The 19,440-nt window shown below is 41.6% G+C and overlaps 5 protein-coding genes across 6 annotated transcripts; 2 read left to right on the forward strand and 3 right to left on the reverse strand.

Moving 5' to 3' along the window:
* Positions 1 to 275: 275 nt before the first annotated feature.
* Positions 276 to 8,486, forward strand: LOC142391856 (gamma-crystallin M3-like). Its single transcript, XM_075478027.1, has 3 exons — positions 276 to 287; positions 7,244 to 7,519; positions 8,208 to 8,486. Exons 1-3 carry the CDS (start codon positions 276 to 278, stop codon positions 8,484 to 8,486), a joined length of 567 nt encoding a protein of 188 aa, XP_075334142.1.
* LOC142391417 (gamma-crystallin M2-like) lies at positions 2,375 to 3,415 on the reverse strand. Of its 2 annotated transcripts, none has more exons than XM_075477190.1 (3): positions 3,407 to 3,415; positions 3,097 to 3,330; positions 2,375 to 2,650 (listed from the first exon to the last, which is right to left on the reverse strand). In XM_075477190.1, exons 1-3 carry the CDS (start codon positions 3,413 to 3,415, stop codon positions 2,375 to 2,377), a joined length of 519 nt encoding a protein of 172 aa, XP_075333305.1. The 2 variants fall into 2 exon arrangements, with proteins under 2 accessions (XP_075333305.1, XP_075333304.1); XM_075477189.1 differs by having other exon boundaries at positions 3,088 to 3,330.
* Positions 5,402 to 6,446, reverse strand: LOC142391857 (gamma-crystallin M3-like). Its single transcript, XM_075478029.1, has 3 exons — positions 6,432 to 6,446; positions 6,033 to 6,281; positions 5,402 to 5,680 (listed from the first exon to the last, which is right to left on the reverse strand). Exons 1-3 carry the CDS (start codon positions 6,444 to 6,446, stop codon positions 5,402 to 5,404), a joined length of 543 nt encoding a protein of 180 aa, XP_075334144.1.
* Positions 8,487 to 15,406: 6,920 nt separating the features above from the next.
* On the forward strand, positions 15,407 to 16,184 carry LOC142391859 (gamma-crystallin D-like). Its single transcript, XM_075478031.1, has 3 exons — positions 15,407 to 15,415; positions 15,586 to 15,828; positions 15,915 to 16,184. Exons 1-3 carry the CDS (start codon positions 15,407 to 15,409, stop codon positions 16,182 to 16,184), a joined length of 522 nt encoding a protein of 173 aa, XP_075334146.1.
* Positions 16,185 to 16,466: 282 nt separating this feature from the next.
* On the reverse strand, positions 16,467 to 18,018 carry LOC142391858 (gamma-crystallin M2-like). Its single transcript, XM_075478030.1, has 3 exons — positions 17,992 to 18,018; positions 17,635 to 17,877; positions 16,467 to 16,742 (listed from the first exon to the last, which is right to left on the reverse strand). Exons 1-3 carry the CDS (start codon positions 17,998 to 18,000, stop codon positions 16,467 to 16,469), a joined length of 528 nt encoding a protein of 175 aa, XP_075334145.1. The 5' UTR covers positions 18,001 to 18,018.
* Positions 18,019 to 19,440: the final 1,422 nt, after the last annotated feature.

Consider the following 19,440-nt stretch of genomic DNA (forward strand, 5'->3'; position numbering starts at 1 on the left):
TCCTTTGCGTCTGGAAGGAGAGGGTAAAGCGATTTGTTGTCGTTTCTAACAAAAATGTAAAATCCTACAAACTGCTCTTTTAATAGGCCTACTTTTATCATCCTTCTTTAGTGTTTTCTGCTTGGCTCTTCTTAAAACGAGGACTTTAAGGAGCCCTTCTCATCCCACGAGAAGAGCCGTAAAATATCTCTAGAAAATGTTTTGTTTCCGGAAAAGATTGATATAAGTTATCCTTTTATTGTTTTACTATTACAGTAATTGGGGCCTCCATGCAAATGCATGGCAAGGCACCTATTACCATTCCGTTGGCAAAAGTCTATGGGATTTAACATTGAAAACGTGTCTCTTTATAGATTTATTTATATATATATTTATTCTTCCGTCCACATTAATGCGGGCCCGACATCCCAACAAAATATATAACAAAACGACCGGCTCGATGAGTTTTCGCGGACTATTACTTTTATTGAAGATTGGAGTTACCATGGCGACGTAATAAGCAAAAAACAGCCCCCCAAAGCCCCCCTAGGAATAAACAGGGGGATGACATGGAAAAATCATAAAAACCCCAAAATTTTGAGCAGTTACTGTGTCATCATGCATTAACCTAGAAACGCCATTCAAATGTCAGTTTGTAGATAGGTCCGTGCTGTGTTCAGAAGTGAAGACACCATGTCGATACCTGCTATGGATTTCCCACAGCATGCCTCCAAGCAACCCAAAGATTTGGCCAAAATCTGCAAAATTTGAATTTTTAGAGCACAACTGCCATTTTATTAGAGTGTGGGAAGAGCAAGAGTTCTGACCTCAGATTCATTTTAGAATCGCCCTCACGCCTACAAATATCGCTCCAACGCCATTATGTACTGTCATAATATAGGCACGCATGTTGGGATTCATAAAATGTTTTCATATTTCATCTAGGGCTGACCGTTTGCTCTCAGAGCCCCTCAGAGCAAAGTGATGTTGGGGCTCAAATACCTCAAATCCCCATTTTAATTCATCCAATTCTCAGAATCTCAGCAGCTCCTGCAGCCCTTCTTTCTCTCATCCGTGCTTTCACTGTGAATGTGCTACAGATCTGAAACGCAGGAATATTGAAGTCCAAAGGCGTCCCTCGCTCATTCTGCGAGAATTTTTTCCGTAGCTCTTACGGTTTCCGAATGGGAAGCATCTGTTCGTAGAGGTTTTTTGGCTCTGAGAAGCCTGAGTCTCATATAATTAGTGAAGCAGCAGCTGGGGCAGCTTAACTGTCAGTTAAATGAGGGAGATTAATTACCATAGAAACAAGGCTATTAGTGGCCCAGCCAGTCCTTTTCCAATTTAAAGGGACAGTTCACCGATTTAAAGGGACAGTTCGCCACTTTAAAGGGACAGTTCACTGCTTTAAAGGGACAGTTCGCCTCTTTAAAGGGACAGTTCACCGCTTTAAAGGGGTAGTTCGCTGCTTTAAAGGGACAGGTCACCTCTTTAAAGGGATCATTCGCCTCTTTAAAGGGACAGTTCACCGCTTTAAAGGGGTAGTTTGCCGCTTTAAAGGGACAGTTCACCTCTTTAAAGGGACAGTTCGCTGCTTTAAAGGGACAGTTCGCCTCTTTAAAGGGACAGTTCACCGCTTTAAAGGGGTAGTTAGCCGCTTTAAAGGGACAGGTCACCTCTTTAAAGGGACAGTTCGCTGCTTTAAAGGGACAGTTCGCCTCTTTAAAGGGACAGTTCACCGCTTTAAAGGGGTAGTTAGCCGCTTTAAAGGGACAGGTCACCTCTTTAAAGGGACAGTTCGCTGCTTTAAAGGGACAGATCGCCTCTTTAAAGGGACAGTTCACCGCTTTAAAGGGGTAGTTCGCCGCTTTAAAGGGACAGTTCACCTCTTTAAAGGGACAGTTCACCGCTTTAAGAAGAAGCATCCATGTCATCCTTTGATGCCGTTTAGGCTTGAATGCTTCTTCTTTAGGCCTTGCGAACCATTCCTGAGCAGCCGTGATTGGTTGAGCGATACGCACACTTTGGCAGGCCCCTTCTAAATTTCTTCAGAAATTTTCTAGTTGTTCTAAAGTAATTCGTCTCTCTACTTTAATGCCATTTCGCACATTTTGTTAACACAAATTTGTTTATTATTCCAAGATTTGTTAATCTTGGAAATTGGAATGGTATGAAGAAAAGCAACTGGTTGTAAATTAGATGTTTTAAAGCTGAGACTTAAGAAAGTTTCATATAATAAACATTCGATTGCAGCAGTCTTCACTGCAAATCAGCGGTGTACCGTGAGACATATTTCAAAAACTCCACAGGGACAGAAGGCAGTGTTTGCTTCTCATTTATTGATTATGAATTGTGTGCATCTAGACAAGGTCTTGCATCGCGTCCTGATGAAGGGTTAAAACTCTGTGATCCTGCGGAGGGAGACAACACCAGGCGAAGACGCCCCCCAGTCGCTGTGCTGCTGGTACTCGCCGCGCTCCAGAAGGAACTGGTGCCCTCTGTAGTTGGGGAGGTCGTAGAACACCCAGGCGCCGTCTGTCACCACACAGGAGTAGACCTCACGCATCTTGTAGGTATCATACAATGCAGGACAGTCGTCAGAGCACTCCACCATCTGCCCTCCAAAGTCTGGCCTCTCGTACAGCCTCAGCTTCCACGCTGTGCTGTAGACCTGCAAACAAATGACAAAAGCCGTCAAGACCGCTGGGCTTTTAAATTATGTTTCTGGTCACTATGACGTATGTCACCTCGTTCATCGGCTAACTGCCTTCCTGTTTGGACAGATTGAGCCATTTACAGGCCTACATTGTTAAAAAATACTGAAGACTTGAGAGAAACGAGAGCTTTGGCAGTCTGCAATAATTTGATCAACTGTAAATTGCTTTTACTGCATGATTTTGAACTCTTAGATTAATTTGTTCACTTTCTCAGACTTATATTTAGGTTGCTGCCAGAAGTGCGTCCTGTTGTCTGCTTGTTCGGCGGGCTAGTTTAGCCTCGTGCACTCAGCAGTCCCGTGCCCTGTGCGTTGCAGTCCTGCTGTAAAACATTTCCTTTTACATAATTGGTTTAGAACACTTTACTTCATAACTCCATGAGCACTCTCACATTCTTTACAGCCCGGCAGGATTTGACGCTGTCGCTGAAGGCCATCCACTGCTGGTTGTCGGCATACTCCCCAGGGCTGAGAACATACTGGAAACCCTTGTAGTTGGGCCTCTCATAGATCACCCACGCACCGCTCTCCACCCGGATGGAATTGCAGCGGCTGAAGTACGTGAGCAGATCGGTGCAGTCGCTGCTGCAGTTGTAGCAGCGACCCAGGAATTTCTTCTCCTCAAAAAAAGTGATCTGAGGAGAACATGTTTGATTAATAAAGTGAAAAGCTTAAACGGTCTTTGTACGGCTGTTGAAGGGTTTCTCTTACCTTCCCCATTTGGATGCAGTGTAGACCTCATTCTTTCCTGCAGCACCATCAAAGTATTTATCGATAAACAAAATGTGCAGAGTGTGGCAAGTCTTTGATACCCAAATGAGGTAGATTTACATATCAGCAAAATGGCTTGGGGCTGTTTGATTTGCCTTTGTTCCAGCCTGATGATGACTCTGTATCAAACGCATGCTGGAACAGTGAAGGCAGAGGTTCAGTGTCAGCTGCAGTGACCTGAATGATTATTTGACTGAATAACATTTTAAGTATATCATTGTTATCCGTGATTTTGTCTGATCCTGTTTCAGGAACTTTGTTCTAGATAGACACAAATAATGATGATGTGACTTTGGTTTAATACTGAAAATATACAACACAGAAAAAAAATCAAGCACGTTTTTTTATGCAGTTTCAAATGCTCACACCTAATAGTATCAGAGAGAACTCTCTCAAGAGGTAATAAGTGAATCTGCCTGCTGATATTTAGGCACATTTGTGGAAGTTTTACCATCTAACAAATTAGACTTTATCAATTAAAAATGGAGGGTTTATGTGGTTCATATACAAAAAAGTATATATTCTATATTAGACTTGGAGTATGACAGCATGACAGCACACTGTATTAAATAAAAGCAGGTCATTTTGTGTTCCTTTATTGCTTTTGTATTTTAGCTCTTATTTTTCATGTTGGTGTTGATTTAGGGTCTATTTAAAAAAGAAAAAAGCTGATAATAATGTAGGGTCATGTTTATAAATAATCAGTTGACTTTTCAGTTCTTTATGAACATTAATACTATGTACAGATACATACAACATGTTTAAAGCAATAAGTGAGTCTTTTTTATGAATAAAGATATTACATTCAGGACGTTGTTCAGTCACAAAATGTTAATTTGTTCCTCAAGGTGCAATTTTAGTCCACCAACCACAGATAACCCTAAAATACAGTAAAAGTACACAAGAGAAGTTAAAATACGCAGACTTTTATTACTTTGTGCACTCCATAGGTTGCCTGCAGATTCACATGAAAAGCTCATATGAAAGAGTGTGAAGAGACAACTGCTCGCATCTTAGCCTGTTGCCTCCCATCATAACTAAATCAGCAGTTTGAGACACACTCACTAATCCTACAACTTGTGGTTCTGGTATTCAATGAAGAGGATGTGAGGAGCCTTTGGAACGACCAGTGTTTGCTCCTCTTAAACTTGCCAGAAATGGAGGGATAATTAAACCGATCCATTTGATCTCCTTTCTTTTAAATCCTTGGTTCCCGTTGGGCATGCCCACACATATCAGCCTGACATCGGTGTTGGACGATGCTCAGATTGTTAACTGCAGTAAACAGGATAACATAAATCAGCAGCAGTGCCCAGTGTTTATCTGTTGTGTCCTGGTTGTGGTGCGTTGACTTTAATTTTGCTCGGAACGAAAACACATCTTTGGGCCACGTAGGCACTGAAAAGTCATTGAGTTGGTAATGATTTAACAGAAAGGTTCTTTTTATATTACAGTTTATATTAAAGTTGTTTTATATATCTTTTAAAAAAAATGTTTTGTGCTTATTTGATGATAGTGTAATACAGGGCGGAAATACTTTAAAACTGTTAATTCAGTTTTGATAAAGCATATTTCAGCGTTTCCTTGACATCAAAAGGAAAATACTTTTTTTTTTTTAAATGTTAAAGGCTAATTTGTTATCTTCAACATCAGTATTGGCCCAGGAATTTCACATTTGGTGTGTCCCTAGTTTCCTTGTTGTTATTTACTTTACTGCGATTTCAATGCATTTCTACCAGTAACATTTGGGCTATTTTGCATTTCAGCTCATTAAAAATCCAGTGAACGTTGATGTTATCTTACACCATCAGTGCTGGTTCTTCCATCAGTAAATAAAATAAAGTGACCAAATTTACACCACAATGAAAAGCAGATACCAGAAACATAGGATTTCAGCTTGCTTTATTTTTTCATCTGGTACATTCAGGCTTTGATTTAATAGGTGTCCATGATGCGCCTGACGGAGCTGAACCTGGTAATATTTCCCATTCCCATCTCTCTGAGGTTCCTGTACTCTCCTGGCCTCAGGTAGATCATCCGGCCTCTGAAGCCCGGCTGCTCGTACATCAGCCAGTGACCGTCCATCACGTTGCAGGACTGGCATTCAGACATGCGGCTGCGCTCCATCATGTTGTCGCAGTCCTCCATTAGCTCGTGCATCTGCCCTCCGAAGTTCTCCCTCTCAAAGATCCTCATTCTGAAGGGCCCCCGGTGCTGAGGAGGGAGGAATATCCCAGATATGACTTTGGAATCCTGACTGATAATAACTATTCAGTCTCACCTTTAAATCTACAAATTAGTATTTCCTTCAGGTGCATGGAAGGGAAGTAGAGAGATGTCCCAATTCATCGTAACAATAGCGAATGGTCCCACTCAGGTGAGTATAGATAAGAAGGTTAGAGTTAAGTGGACCCTGCAGTTAGAACTACTACTTATTTTTAAAGTTTAAAGTCTAAAATGTTTAAAAAAAAATCCAAATCAGCTGCCTAAAGTAGTCCTAAAGAAATATCCTCTCTGGTGGAACTGTGGCCCAATGCAGCTGAGTGTGTCAAACACCTCCACCTACCATGGGGATCATGCGACAGGATCTGATGCAGTCGCTCGTGCTGATTCCCATCAGGCGTTGGTTGTCTGGATACTCGCCCCTCCTCACCAGCGTCTGATGGCCCATGAAGTTGGACTTCTCGTAGACCATGAAGAGGCCGTTCTCCACCCTGCAGGAGTTACACTTGTTCAGGAAGGAGGTGAGCTCGGGGCAGTCGCTGCTGGTCTCATAGGAGCGACCCTGGAAGTTCCTGTCCTCGTAGAAAATGATCTGCAAAAGAAAAAGAAATATATGTCAAAAAAATATTTCCCAGATATTTTGATGTTTGTCAGTTTAAGGTTGGCTGTGATAGGCAGCCAATTTTCTCTTTAAATGTTTGCAAAGTTGCAATTTCTTTGGTGTTTTGACAGTTTTACTTACCCTCCCCATGGTCATGATTTTTGTGAGCCAATCTCAGATGTACAGCATCAACATCGACCCTTCTCCCTTTTTATACATTGCACAGCTGTAGGATTTCCACATGGCTTGTGCTGAAACCTTTGAGTCATCAATCTATATTGTGGCACAGAGCAGCACTATAGGGTGGCAGACTTTACTGTATGTCAGAATCTGCAATACTGTTGGAACTGAATTGAATATTTGATTTTATGCTTGCTTCTGGCAATGTCAACTATTTAATTCACATCTTTCTGCAAAGTTCTATAAAGGCGGGGCATCAGATGTAAAGATGAGACTTAACGTTGTGAAAGCATCATTCAGCAAATTGCAAGAATTTCTGTGGACTGAACCAAGGAACAAAGCTTTGGCCTTGTGTCAAAAATAAAAAATGCAATAAATATGAAATCATTACAGGAATATTTTCCTTTTGTTGTGACCTGGCATGACCTCTCTGAACTACATCTAACACAATAATAACTATTCAGGTGTACCGTAAAAATCAATGCAGAGTCACGTGAACCTCATGATGAGTCATGATCTTTCAAACAAAAGTGTGCAAGGTGGTCTGCAGCTGATATAAAAGTGGAATAGATTGGCATCATTGAGGAAAACTGAAACCGTCACCATGGGCAGGGTAATATATCTGTAATGTGCTTGTATGCTGTGAGATCTGATGATACAAGTATGACTGTCGTGAAAGGCTTTAACGTGCAAAAGAAAATCCTCCCGTATAATAAATCCTCCCACGTCGGAGAAGCTGTAACTCACAACCCTTTCCTGTTTTCTTGCCGCAGATAATTTTCTACGAGGAGAAGAACTTCCAGGGCCGATCCTATGAGAGCAGCAGTGACTGCTCTGACATCCATATACACCTGAACCGCTGCAACTCCTGCAGGGTTGACAGCGGTTGCTTCGTGGTGTACGACCGTGCCAACTTCATGGGTAACCAGGTCCTCTTAAGGAGAGGAGAGTTCTCTGATTTTCAGCGCATGACGGGCATGACAGGCATGATGGGCATGATGGGCATGGCAGTGATGGATACCATTCGGTCCTGCCGCATGATCCCTACGGTGAGATATTTTGGTGTTTCTTTTGTCTCAAGCAGGATTCTTGCAGGTACCTTTAGACCATCATTGTCATGTCAGTTGAAAAAAATTCAACTGTCTTTGATAGCTTTGTGAGCCTAAAGCACTAATCCAAGTCAAGAAGGGTGGTCTAGAACAGGGGTTCCCAAACTTTTCCATGCCAAGGCCCCACAAACAGTATTAGCTTCTGGCCGGGGACCCCCTTTTGCAAACCACAGACAATGCTTATCTAACTTTTAGAACGTATTTTCTTTGTTTTATTCACGGACAGTAGCTCGCCGTGTGACTGCAGCCTAACTAAATGCTCTTCTTTACGTCTGAAGAAGTCGACCGTTTTTACGGACTCTGCCAGATGTTTTTGTATCAAGTAACGCTGAAGTTTCGAAGGTTTTAAACACTCATTGAGTGTTTCTGTGTATGCTGCATCATACTTTCTGGTTTTAGTTGGCCAGTTCCTTCGGTCTCTCCCTAGTGAAAAACCCGTCCATTTTGGCTAAGCTACCTACATGCTAGCTTGAGGAGCAGAGCAGCTTGAGAACAGGTGCAAACCGCCAGGTCTACGATGTTTTGACTGGCAGCCAATCAGAAAGACAAGCAGCCGCGGCCCCCACTTTGAAAACCACTGGTCTAGAAAATCAGCAGAGTACCAACTTGTCTTTACTTCCTCAAACAGCTCAGGGGACAGTTCAGGATGAGGATCTACGAAAAGGAGAGCCTTGGAGGCCAGATGCATGAGCTGATGGAGGACTGCGAGTCTCTCCAGGATCGATTTTACATGTCTGACTGCCAGTCTTGCATTGTGATGGACGGCCACTGGCTGATGTTCGAGCAGACCAACTTCAGAGGCCGGATGATATATGTTCGGCCCGGAGAGTACAGGAACCTCCGAGAAATGGGAATGAGCAACTTAATGAAAATCAGCTCTATCAGACGCATCACAGATGTGTGCTGACTGTCATCCGTGCCACAAGAAACTGTAGAACAAAAATAAAAAAAACATGTTTTGAGGCATCTCTTTTTCTCTGGTGTAGTGATTAACTGATATGGGTCTCACTTCTTTCTTTAGAGAGAAATTCAATCAGAAACCTTTCTATTCCCGATTTAAGTCGACTCCTTTATTGCAAATCTCCATGACGTACACAAATGATGAACATTTCAATACTGTTGGGACAGGGGGTATAAACACTATAAAGTCTGCATTTGGAAGAAAAAAAACACCAACAGTGGCCAATAGGGTGGAACTTTTTTTACTGCAAGATTTTTACTATACGTTGTAAAGCATGTGACCCTAGCCCTAGAAGGAAAATAAGGCCGGATGCATGTGAGCATGTTCACGTATGGCTTCTTCTTTCCATGACAGAGCTTTAACCTGCGTTTGTGGACGGCATAGTGAACGGTCAGTCACTGATTTCTGGAAGTGTTCCTGAGTCCGTGCAGTAATTTCTATGCAGAGATGTATAGTAACGACGTAGAACTACTTCACTACTCTACTTAACTACTACAATCTGTACTCTGCTGGAGTATTGTTTTTTTCTCCTATTTCCACTTTTACTTCAGTACATATTTTTAATGAGTTTAGTACTTTTACTCCGATACATTTTTTATGTGCTGCATAGTTACTCGTTATTATAAACGCACACACACACACACATAAAAAAGTACACTCATTCATGCACAAACACACCCACACGCATACAAACACGCAAACATACATAGAAAAACAAACACAGAGTGACACACAAGCATGCACACAGTTTAAGAAGGGGAAAAGTTTAGAGAAAAAAAAGCACAAGCAGGGAAGAGAGGGGAGGGATGCTTTAAATGGAGAGGTGACATGCTTGATCTGTTTGTTCACAAAGAGTTAAGCCCAGTGTTTTCAGGTGTTCTAATCACTTTTTGTTTTTACATGACATTTGTATTTGTTTGTGGCCTACTGGCCTTGAGATTTTTTTAACAAGTTGAAAGAAAATGGCAAGGATGAAAAGAAAATGTGTAATGTGTGAAGTGATGGGAGATGCTTTAAAGGGGGAAGGGACATATACTTGCCAATACATATTCTTTTGTTCGAAAGAGTTAAGCTCAATGTTTAAAGGTGCTCTTGTGCATTCTGCTGTACTGCTGTTACAGCCAAACACTTTGAAAAATATAAACAATTTGATTTTCAAACTTTCGACTGATTTCTTTAATAACTACATTACACAATACTTTTACTTTTACTTTCAGTACTTGAGTAGTAATTTTAAAAATAAACTATTTGCAATACTTAAGTACAAAACATGTTTAATACTTTAGTACTTCCACTTAAGTACGGTGCTTAAAGTGCACTTCTACTTCTACTCAAGTCACTTTTTTGATAGAGTACTTGTACTTCTACTCAAGTCTGAATCGCTAGTACTTTATACATGTTTCTATGACAAAATCATGTCCTTTTTTAACACGGTGCTGCCCAAGGGCCTGAAGATCCAGTACTGCTTTTCAGATTCTCTGAATCGTTTGATGATATCATGTAGGCTGTAGATGATGGAATATTCAAAGTCTTTTATGTTGAGGAACATTATTTGGCTTCCTCAAGCTCCAGAAAATCTTTTGCAGGTTACTGAGCGCCTGCCAGTTTTTACATCTGAGAGAATTTGCCTCTCTGGAGTGACCTTTTTTCTTTACATTTGATCATGTTACTGACCTTCTGCCAATAAACTAATTAGCTGCGACAAGTTCATACAGTTGTTTCTGTTGCACCACTCGATTTTTCAGCCTTCTGTTGCCCCGTCCCAAACATCTTGAGACCATGTTGCTGCTCTCAAATTCAAGACAAGCTAAAAATTTTCATGAGATCATGCGTCAGTTCCAACATTTGGTATGTTTTCTATGTTTTTTTTGTAAATGAAATGTTGTCTTTTGAGGTTTAGAAATCTTTGCAGTGTTTTCATTCTGATTCTAAACTAGTTCCCAAATATTTTCGTAATTGGGTTTGTATATTGCTGTGCGTTGGATTAAGATGGTCGCATAGACAAAATGACCACGGGACGCCTTTGTGGACCCAATGAGATGTTGTTTTGACTGTTAGCCACCGCATGGAACTAGTAATAGCAGAAGGCAGTTGTAGGATTTAGTTTTTTCCTCCTTCAACCTTTCATAGATGAACATAAAATATAAGCATCTATCTGAAATGCTGAATCCGTGTCCTACAATGAAAATGATTAATGTGCATTAAATCTAGTTTGCTTTGTCACCATGAAGTGTGCCCCACCACAGTTTAATTTGAGTGACCGCATTGTTCACAGCTTTTAATGTACTGTACAGTGCAGCAGGGGCTTCTATGATGAGCTGACTCGGTTATTTCATACAACTGAAAGGCAGATTCTTTTGATGTCACTTGATGCAGAAGAACAACAGAAATAATGAGCGGAAAGGTAATGTAGGGCACAGATCTAGGTTGCAGCTAATGGGGGGACTAACTTATCTACATATTATGTCAAGCTAATTCATTTTATTGTGTAAATGTACATAAATGCTGCAGCACAACGTCCATGAAAATATGTGTGAGGCAACTCAAGCTGCTCTGCTCTCTCACACTAATCTGTCTCACACTCTGCATGCCACATATCAAACGCACCCCTCCAATCTGGGCGGCCTATTTAAGCTGCAAAGCTCTCTGCTGCTACCCTCCAATAACGCACACTGCCCGCTTTTCAGTCCCTCCACCACCCCAGCATCCACCTGTAGGCAAAATAGAGAGAGAGAAAAAAAAAGGCTGGGCCCCAAACTTAAATCATGTGCTTTTTAACAAAAAGGCAGTGCTAGCTACTTTTTAGAGATCAGAGCTAATCTGCAGCCCTGCTTAACCGTGGGAAACGCTTCTGATGGTGGTGCAGTTACAATTATGCTGAAAAACAATGATTTTGTCACTGAAAAGACGTGTTCGCCAAAAAGTCGCTAAAGTCGCCAGATGAGGTTTTTAGTCGCCAGAGACGGCCAAAAGCTGCTAAATCTGGTGACAAAGTCGCTAAGTTGGACACACTGATTGTGAGGCGCAGTGGGCTTGTAGATGGACTATTTTCACAATGTTTGCCTTTTCTTATATTATTTGACAATTTGGCCAATGTTTTAGCATTGTTTGACGATTACTTTGAATGCAGTGATGGTCTTTTACTTTGAGAGTCCTTACATTATCAACCCCCTCCCAAAAAAAAGGGGGTCTCGGCCGACAGGTTGAGAACCACCGATATAGTACATAGAAAACTTAACTTTTGCTAAAAAGCAAAAAAAAAAAAAAAAATAATAATAATAATAACAACAAAAGGCCAGTGAATAATAGCCTGGCTGACGCGTCCACAATCTCGATGAGATGGTGGTCTGGGAACTAGGTGTGCATTTTCTCGTATTTGAGGCGTGGTTTACGAATGCCTAAAGCCGTTTATTGGGCGCTACGAATGTCTATCAAATGACGTCAGGTTCTTCCCATGCTGCTTTGCGCGCGATTCATAGCCAATTGTATCACTTATACCAGATGACGATAGAAATTCGACGAGGAAGAAGAAAAAAAGTAAAATAAAAGTAAACTTGCGCTCTAAGCTACTTAAATTAACAACAAAGTAGGCCTATATGCTATATTCTACATGAATTTTTATGTTGTAGAGTTGTGAATTTATTTTAATAATGGAGAAATTGAGCAGCCTTGCTTTGTTGTCTACAGTAGTAGATCAACCCTCATCTTACTTTGAAGCTCCCAGCTCCCAGAAGTGACGTCAACGAAGCTTTAGAAGCAGAAAAGCTATCAGGCTTGTGTTGATAAACTCCTGGACTATGTACAAACTTCCAAATGCATCGTTTTGTGAGTACAGACCATATTTGTACTACTGTAGAAGTTTGGTGTCATGACATGTGATTTTAGTGTGGTAATTTTGGAGATACTGCCAGGGTCCGTCAGCGCTTGTACTAAACTATTTGGGATAACTCAGTAACTCAGCTGATGTTCAGCCAATATCGGAAAAACTTCGGGTGGGCTACTTGGCTGGATGTCACGGTTCAAATGACCCTAGGGTGAATCTACTCTGAAACACTTTCTAAGGCTGCATTGAACGGTAACGTTGTGTCCGCTGTCAAGCTTCGGTGTAGCGCATGGACGTAATCATCGTCTTGCTGCGCGCCCCCCCCCCCCCCCCCCCCCCCCCCCGTTCTGTGATTGGTTCCCAAACTCTGGCAAAAATAAGGGCGGTGGTTTCCAGGCTGACTTTGCAGTGAGAATGAAATCGAGCGCAAAGCAGCATGGGATTTCCCAGGCTAAGTGAATAATGCACTCAAACTACATTTGTTCAAGGGGCGACTTTTCCAAAATTTCCCTTTTTATTCCATGTAGGCACGTTTTCTAGAGATGAGCCGAGTGTCGTGCGTGACGCTGTGACGTCATACGTAACGTCATGACGTCATCTAGCGACTTTTCAGAGCGCCGATAGCGACTTTCGTTGATTTTTCTTGGCAACACTGCTCACAATGCGAGGCATTGGGGGGTCCCCAGTCCAAATATGATTGTTTTGGGGGGTCACGGCCTAAAAAGGTTGAGAACCACTGTACTAGATGGCAGCCATCTTGAATTTCGCAGTCAAAACAAAGTTGTAATATCAAAATGATGTCAGATTTGGAATCCTCATGGTTGACTTGTATGAAAAAGTGCCTTCATACATGATTCTAGCTCATCCAGATCAAAAGTAATTTTTTTAGAGATGGCGCCATTTTGAATTTGGCTCTCCAGCAAAAAATGCCGGGATTTTTGGGAGGGACATGGGGGCTAAATCTTTTCTAAAGGGTCCATAGAGGTCAAATCAATCATTAAAACATTGTTGCCAGAGGATGGTCACAGAACCTCACATTATGACCCAACTATTAATAAAAGTTTAGAGAGATTCCCACGAGTTGTCTGACTGAACTCTTTACTTTATCAGATAGCTCTTAAAGTGTTGTAATGTTGTGGACCCAAACGCAATCTGTCTTTCTCTCCAGATCATTTTCTTGGAGGAGAAAAACTTCCAGGGCCACTCGAATGAGAGCATCAGCGCCAATGCAGCTTCTGCAGGGCGGAGAGCAGGACCCTCGTGGTCTCTGAGCAGCCCAACTTCTTCATGGCCAAATTGATGGCAAACCTCACCACTCTGGTACGAAGTGAAACAGGTACTAAGTGAATATATTTCTCAAACTAATTCTAGCTTTTGTCTCTCGAGATTTATGGAAACTTATTGATCTCAAGCTAATGTTTTGTCAAGGAAAAACAAGTTCAGTTCTCAAAAGGAAGGAAGTGTTATCCTTCTAATTCTTTGCAGGGACATTGCAGTAGCTGGATGGAGCTCTTTGATTTCCTGATTTCTAAGTTGCACTTCAACAGCACAAGAGAGCATGAACTTTTAGCTGATGGTCTGCTTTGTTGATATTAACAAATTGTCCAAGTTGAGGGCCGACAGGAGGAGCCTTTTTATTCTGAAACTGTGACCTGAGCATTCTTTGCGTGCAGTTACGGTTATAACATACAGTTCACTGTGAATTGACCTAGTTCACACTGAGATGAGCACAATAAGTCAACGGGTTGCAAACCAGTGTGAATCTTTTTCAAACGTAATTTCCCATAAAAGAGTTTGACCTAATAAGTGGCACAAAGATGAAGAAACAACTGGGTGCAAATGTCGAAATCCAACAATAGCAATTTAGATTAAATACTTTTTGTGTAGATGATGATCAGACAAATGAATTTACTCTGCGATCTAATAAAATTCAGTAGTCTCTGTCAACAAATCATTTAGAACCTCTGATAGTTTTGTTTAAGCAGTAAACAAATTGCTGCTGCCCTCAGCTGGTCAATGTTTATATGAACACAATATATTTTATTTTGGCTAGATATTAAGGCTGTACGTCAGAGATGGATGGGCCTACGTATGTGCATGACACAGAGGAATAGCTCTATTGAACAAGCACCAGAACAGACACTACAATTATTAGTATGTGGATGTTTTAACTGGTCTTTCAAAGCTGTCCGTTCACCATATAATCAGCACAGAAGCCGTATACTTGATGCTGCCAATGCTCTGAGTGGAGCTGCTCGGCTGTATAAAATCTGTCACATGCGGACTGTATTCTCCAGCTCGGCTCATAGAGCATATCACAATGTGGGGGATTGCAGCCGAACAAACTGGATGTTATCTGAATCAATTTGTTGACGCGCTGACACGAAGAGAGCAACACTCTGTGAATTGTTCCTCTTATAAAAGGCAGTGGCTGCAGTGTGCAGAGGCAGTGGCCCGGGCAGTGTTCACAGGATTTTGTATCTACAACATTATATTTTTACAAGGTTAAACTCAACATGTTTTACAGGCATTAAATGCTTCGAAATGTAGTGACTTGCCTATGTTGAAAGGACTGGCATTTGACAGCAGAACCACAACAGCTCTAAACATGCAGCAACAAGTATCTGCATTAACTTTGAGAAAACTGATCTGCTGTATTCTCTTGTACAAAGATAAAGTCGTATGTAAACTGGTGTTGGAAAAATAGAAAATGAGCTCTGGCAAATTGCTGTTTCATCTTTCCTTGCATCTATTCGAATAAGGCAATGTTCTTGGAGATGAATTCACTCTTGAATAATTTATTTTCAGTTGTTTTTTTTGTAGATTTTATGAGTGTGCCATCATCAAACAAATGTGGCTGGAACTGCGGCTCAAACTAAATTGCTGATAGGCATTTGTAGTGGCACATGCAACTTTTCTGTGAGAAAAAAGCTGACAAGCCCAGTCATTGTTCTGTCTCACAATGCCACAGGTCACTGGTGGGTTATAAAGGCAGTTTGGAGCCCACGCTGCCGCTACAGTGCGACAAAAGTTGGCAGACACAATGGGCAAGGTAAGGCTGGCAGTTCTGCTGGCTCTCTTTGGTGCTTCCTCATACCTGCACGGATTATTCATACTAATCTGTTTAAACTGAGCCATTTTTGTGTGGTTTTCCTTCACATTTTCCTCTCTTTTTTTGAGCCAGTTTGAATGTTTTGAATACCCTCACTGACTTTCCTCCAGATCATTTTCTATGAGGATGGGAAGTTCCAGGGTCGTTCCTATGAGTGCAGCAGCGAATGCTCTGACCTGCACTCCCACTTCAGCCGCTGCAACTCCATCAGAGTGGACAGTGGTGACTGGATGGTCTATGAGAGACCCAACTACATGGGCTACCAGTACTACCTGAGGAAGGGCGAGTACTCAGACTACCAGCGTTGGATGGGATTCAATGATTGCGTGCGATCCTGCCGCATGATCCCTACGGTAACCCTCTGTGTGACACCTTCAAACTTTTTTCCCCATATTTCGCTGCTCAGTGAGGCTAATAAATCAACTCATCTCCTTTGCAGCACCAAGGCTCTCATAAAATGATGATCTATGAGCGTCCAGAGTTTGGAGGCCAGATGATGGAGCTGACCGACGACTGCGCCTCGCTGCACGAACGCTTCCATTTTAGTGACATCCACTCCTCAAACGTGACGGACGGCTGCTGGATTTTCTACGAGCATCCCAATTACAGGGGACGCCAGTTTCTGATACGCCCCGGTGAATACAGGAGGTTTTATGAGTGGGGAAGCATGAATCCCAGAGTGGGATCAATCAAACGTATCACTGTGTGAGAATTAAGCTCATGTCTACACGCGCTATTTATGTAATAAAAGTCCATTTAAAGTCTATCTAAACACCTTTGTGTGGTCATCTGTTTTCTTTTATTTGTTTGTTCAAGTCCTTTTTTTATATATATGGGTGTGTGTCTGAGAGACTCTTTGGGTACAGGATGACTCAAGCCAAACACATGATGGGAAAAATGAACAGAACTTGGATACAGAGACATGTACACACACAGTTTAAGGCAAATATGTTTATTTAGACAGAAGAATTCAGGGGTTTTCGGAAGACTTTTAATTGAAGTCGGTGATTCGCCTGAGCGAGCCAATTGTCGGACTGGTGCCGCCCCAGTCGCTGCATCTGCGGTATTCACCTGGTCTCAGGTAGTAGGTCCTACCTTTGTAGTTGGGCTGGTCGTACAGCAGCCAGTGTCCGTCCACCACGTTGCACGAGCTCATGTCAGACATGCTGAAGCGGTCCTGGACGTTGGGGCAATCGTCGCTGATGTCCGTCACTCGGCCGCCCATGTCCGGACGCTCGTACAATCTTATTTTGTAGGAACCACGAGGCTGCGTGGAGAGAATATTTATTTATTTGCTCTTTTGTGTCACTTTTGTGCCAGTAGAAGTGGCACATTTTCTGACCACGAGCATATGTAGAGCCCTGAAAATATGTTAAGAACGTGATATTCAATTAATAGGTATATTTATTTTATTGGGCAAGCGTTTTTTATTTTATTTAGTATTTAGTTAAAACAATTCATTTGGTTTATGGCTAAATATGTGTTAAAATTACTTTATTTTTTTATTTTTTTATTTCATAGATTTCTGTCATGATAATAGCCCTTTAAGAACGACACAATGCATGATGGGAGTTGAAAGTTCATGACCTGTGATTAATACGAAAAGAGAAAACTACACACGCTGTATGCTCGAACTGGTGATTTTGTTTAATAAAGTTGCACGAAAGGGAATATCTATTTTGAATTTTTTTGTTATTTTCAAGGGTGCAACACATACAAACCAGTCTACCTTTTTTTTTTTTTTTTTTTTTTTTAAACCACTGAACTTTCCTTGGTAAGATCTTCATCAACCCAATAAAATCCGCAGTCATTCAAACAAGCCTCTCAGCTACAGAAGCTGTCATCAACCACAACTCTGGGCGTGGTAATGATGACATTTATATTCTAAAGGTCCTCCTTAAGAACTTCAAAGTTTGGTTAACTTGGTAGAGCATTAAATTAGTCTAAAGCTTGTTTTTTTTATTATAGATTTGATGTGGAAACTCTTTGGTTTTAATTCTAGACCTGTTTTCCCTTCAATGTTATTTAATTTTCTATACTGAAATAGGTTTTCTTGCATTTCTACAGCAACAAACCGCCGCTCCTACATACTTTCATAATTGCATACTAATTACTGACCTTTTTTTTTTTTTTTTTTTTTAATGGCATCTGAGGCTTACCATGGGAATCATGTGGCAGGAGCGGACGCGGTCATTGATGCCGATCGTGCGCTGGTTGTCGGAGTACTCCCCCCTGTGCAGGAAGTATTGGTGGCCCAGATAGTGAGGTCTCTCATACACCATGAAACAGCCGCTCTCCACCCGGATTGAGTTGCATCGGTTGAAGTAGGGATGCAGGTCGGCACAGTCGCTCATGCACTCGTGGTGCCGACCCTGGAAATTTCTGTCCTCGTAGAACACGATCTGCAAAGGTTTTGCACAGCGATGATTGTTCAGCTGCTTCCCAATACGTTCAACATCTGTTTCCAAACTAATTTCCTTCTGTTTTTCATTTTCAATAACTTATAATGAACTTACCTTTCCCATTGTTATATTAGTAGGGGCCAGACTGACACCCAATAGACACTTCCTGTGACGCTGTCCTTTTATATAAAGTAGTGCTTTGATGGCACAGCACAAAGCATTGTCATCCAAATAGGTTTTTATAAAAACAAATCTGGGTATGTATAGCAACACACCACGGTGGGACGATGAGTTATTGTTGTCCACTTCTCACATGTTCATCACTGTGGATTAAAACACAGCGATGTGCTGACGGTCTGGAGGTCACAGAATCAGCAGAACAAAACTACAGCAGCTATTTGCATTCTTTGTTAGAACACCGTAAAGCAGGGCTGGAACAAGCCTACCCTTCATCTCATCACCCTTTACTCATAACGCCAATTAAACAATACAAAAAAAGAACAAAAATGAAGGTTGTTTGTGGAGGTCTTGCGGGAGGTGGATGCATCCAAGTCATCTTAACTTTCTTTATACCTCATTTTAACAAATAAGCGCTCAGAAATGGTTTGAATTCTCGCCTGTCTATGCTGGCAGTGTGACAGTCTGGCATGCCACAACAAATTCTTTTTTTAGTCAAATGCGAGCTTTAATTTCATCAGTCACTTGAACATTTCCAGCAGGGATAACAGAAATAAGCTCAACTGAGAACGTGGACATGATGAACATCTGAAATTAAACACCTGAGTTAGCATGTTAGCACAGCAAGCTGAAGTGGAGGTCTTGTTCCCTTGGATTCAAGAATAAGGAAAATAGGTCAAACTACCTCTGAGCTTCAGTAATTTCGCCCCCGTGAGAACTTGATGTGTGTTTCTTGGGAGGCGCGTACACAGCAGGCCCTGCATCCGTTATAAGCTTTGTAAAGATTAAAAGACACATTATTTCTCATATTTTGAGCATTTGGTGACAGTAAACATTTAGGATCTCAATCTGATCTCATTCTTTCAGACATGTTTAGAATATTCAGCTATCAAATGAATTTGTTCTGTGTCATGTCACCGTTTACTGTATCTCAGACAGAACACTGTCCTTCCCAAATGTGCTCAAAGGTTTTCCTTCCCTAATATAAAACATCACACACCAGGGGCCTCATGTACAAAGTGTGCGTACGCACAAAATAGTGGCGTACGCACCTTTTCACGTCAACGATCAGATGTATCAAGAGTGAAATGACAGTGGAAATGTGCCTCACGCCAACTTCAGGGCTGGCGTACGCACGTTTCTGCAGCTGTTGATTCTTTGGCGACACCTAAGGTGATGTTGGGAAACTGTTATAATAAATAAATGTGAAAACAATTAGTCCTCAGACTATGAGTAACTTTATTCGTGTAATTGTCCTAATATTATTCCCCGTGACGTGCATTGAGTATGTGCGCCCCCAATTTCTATCCTGTCTTCACAGCATCATAGTCGGCAAGCCCCTGATCGTCTCTGTGGGCAAAGAGCAGTGCCACCAGGGGTGGACTG

This window comes from Odontesthes bonariensis, chromosome 11 (assembly GCF_027942865.1).
Source record: "Odontesthes bonariensis isolate fOdoBon6 chromosome 11, fOdoBon6.hap1, whole genome shotgun sequence".
NCBI lineage: Eukaryota > Metazoa > Chordata > Actinopteri > Atheriniformes > Atherinopsidae > Odontesthes > Odontesthes bonariensis.

Bases quoted from the DNA above. Each gene is read 5' to 3' on its own strand.
- LOC142391856 (XM_075478027.1), top strand. The intron at 7,520-8,207 runs GTGAGATATTTT...TTCCTCAAACAG, and splicing joins CCTGCCGCATGATCCCTACG to CTCAGGGGACAGTTCAGGAT.
- LOC142391417 (XM_075477189.1), bottom strand. The intron at 2,651-3,087 runs GTGAGAGTGCTC...ATTTGTTTGCAG, and splicing joins CCTGCCGGGCTGTAAAGAAT to GTCTACAGCACAGCGTGGAA.
- LOC142391857 (XM_075478029.1), bottom strand. The intron at 5,681-6,032 runs GTAGGTGGAGGT...CTCCCTCCTCAG, and splicing joins CCTGTCGCATGATCCCCATG to CACCGGGGGCCCTTCAGAAT.
- LOC142391859 (XM_075478031.1), top strand. The intron at 15,829-15,914 runs GTAACCCTCTGT...TCTCCTTTGCAG, and splicing joins CCTGCCGCATGATCCCTACG to CACCAAGGCTCTCATAAAAT.
- LOC142391858 (XM_075478030.1), bottom strand. The intron at 16,743-17,634 runs GTAAGCCTCAGA...CTCTCCACGCAG, and splicing joins CCTGCCACATGATTCCCATG to CCTCGTGGTTCCTACAAAAT.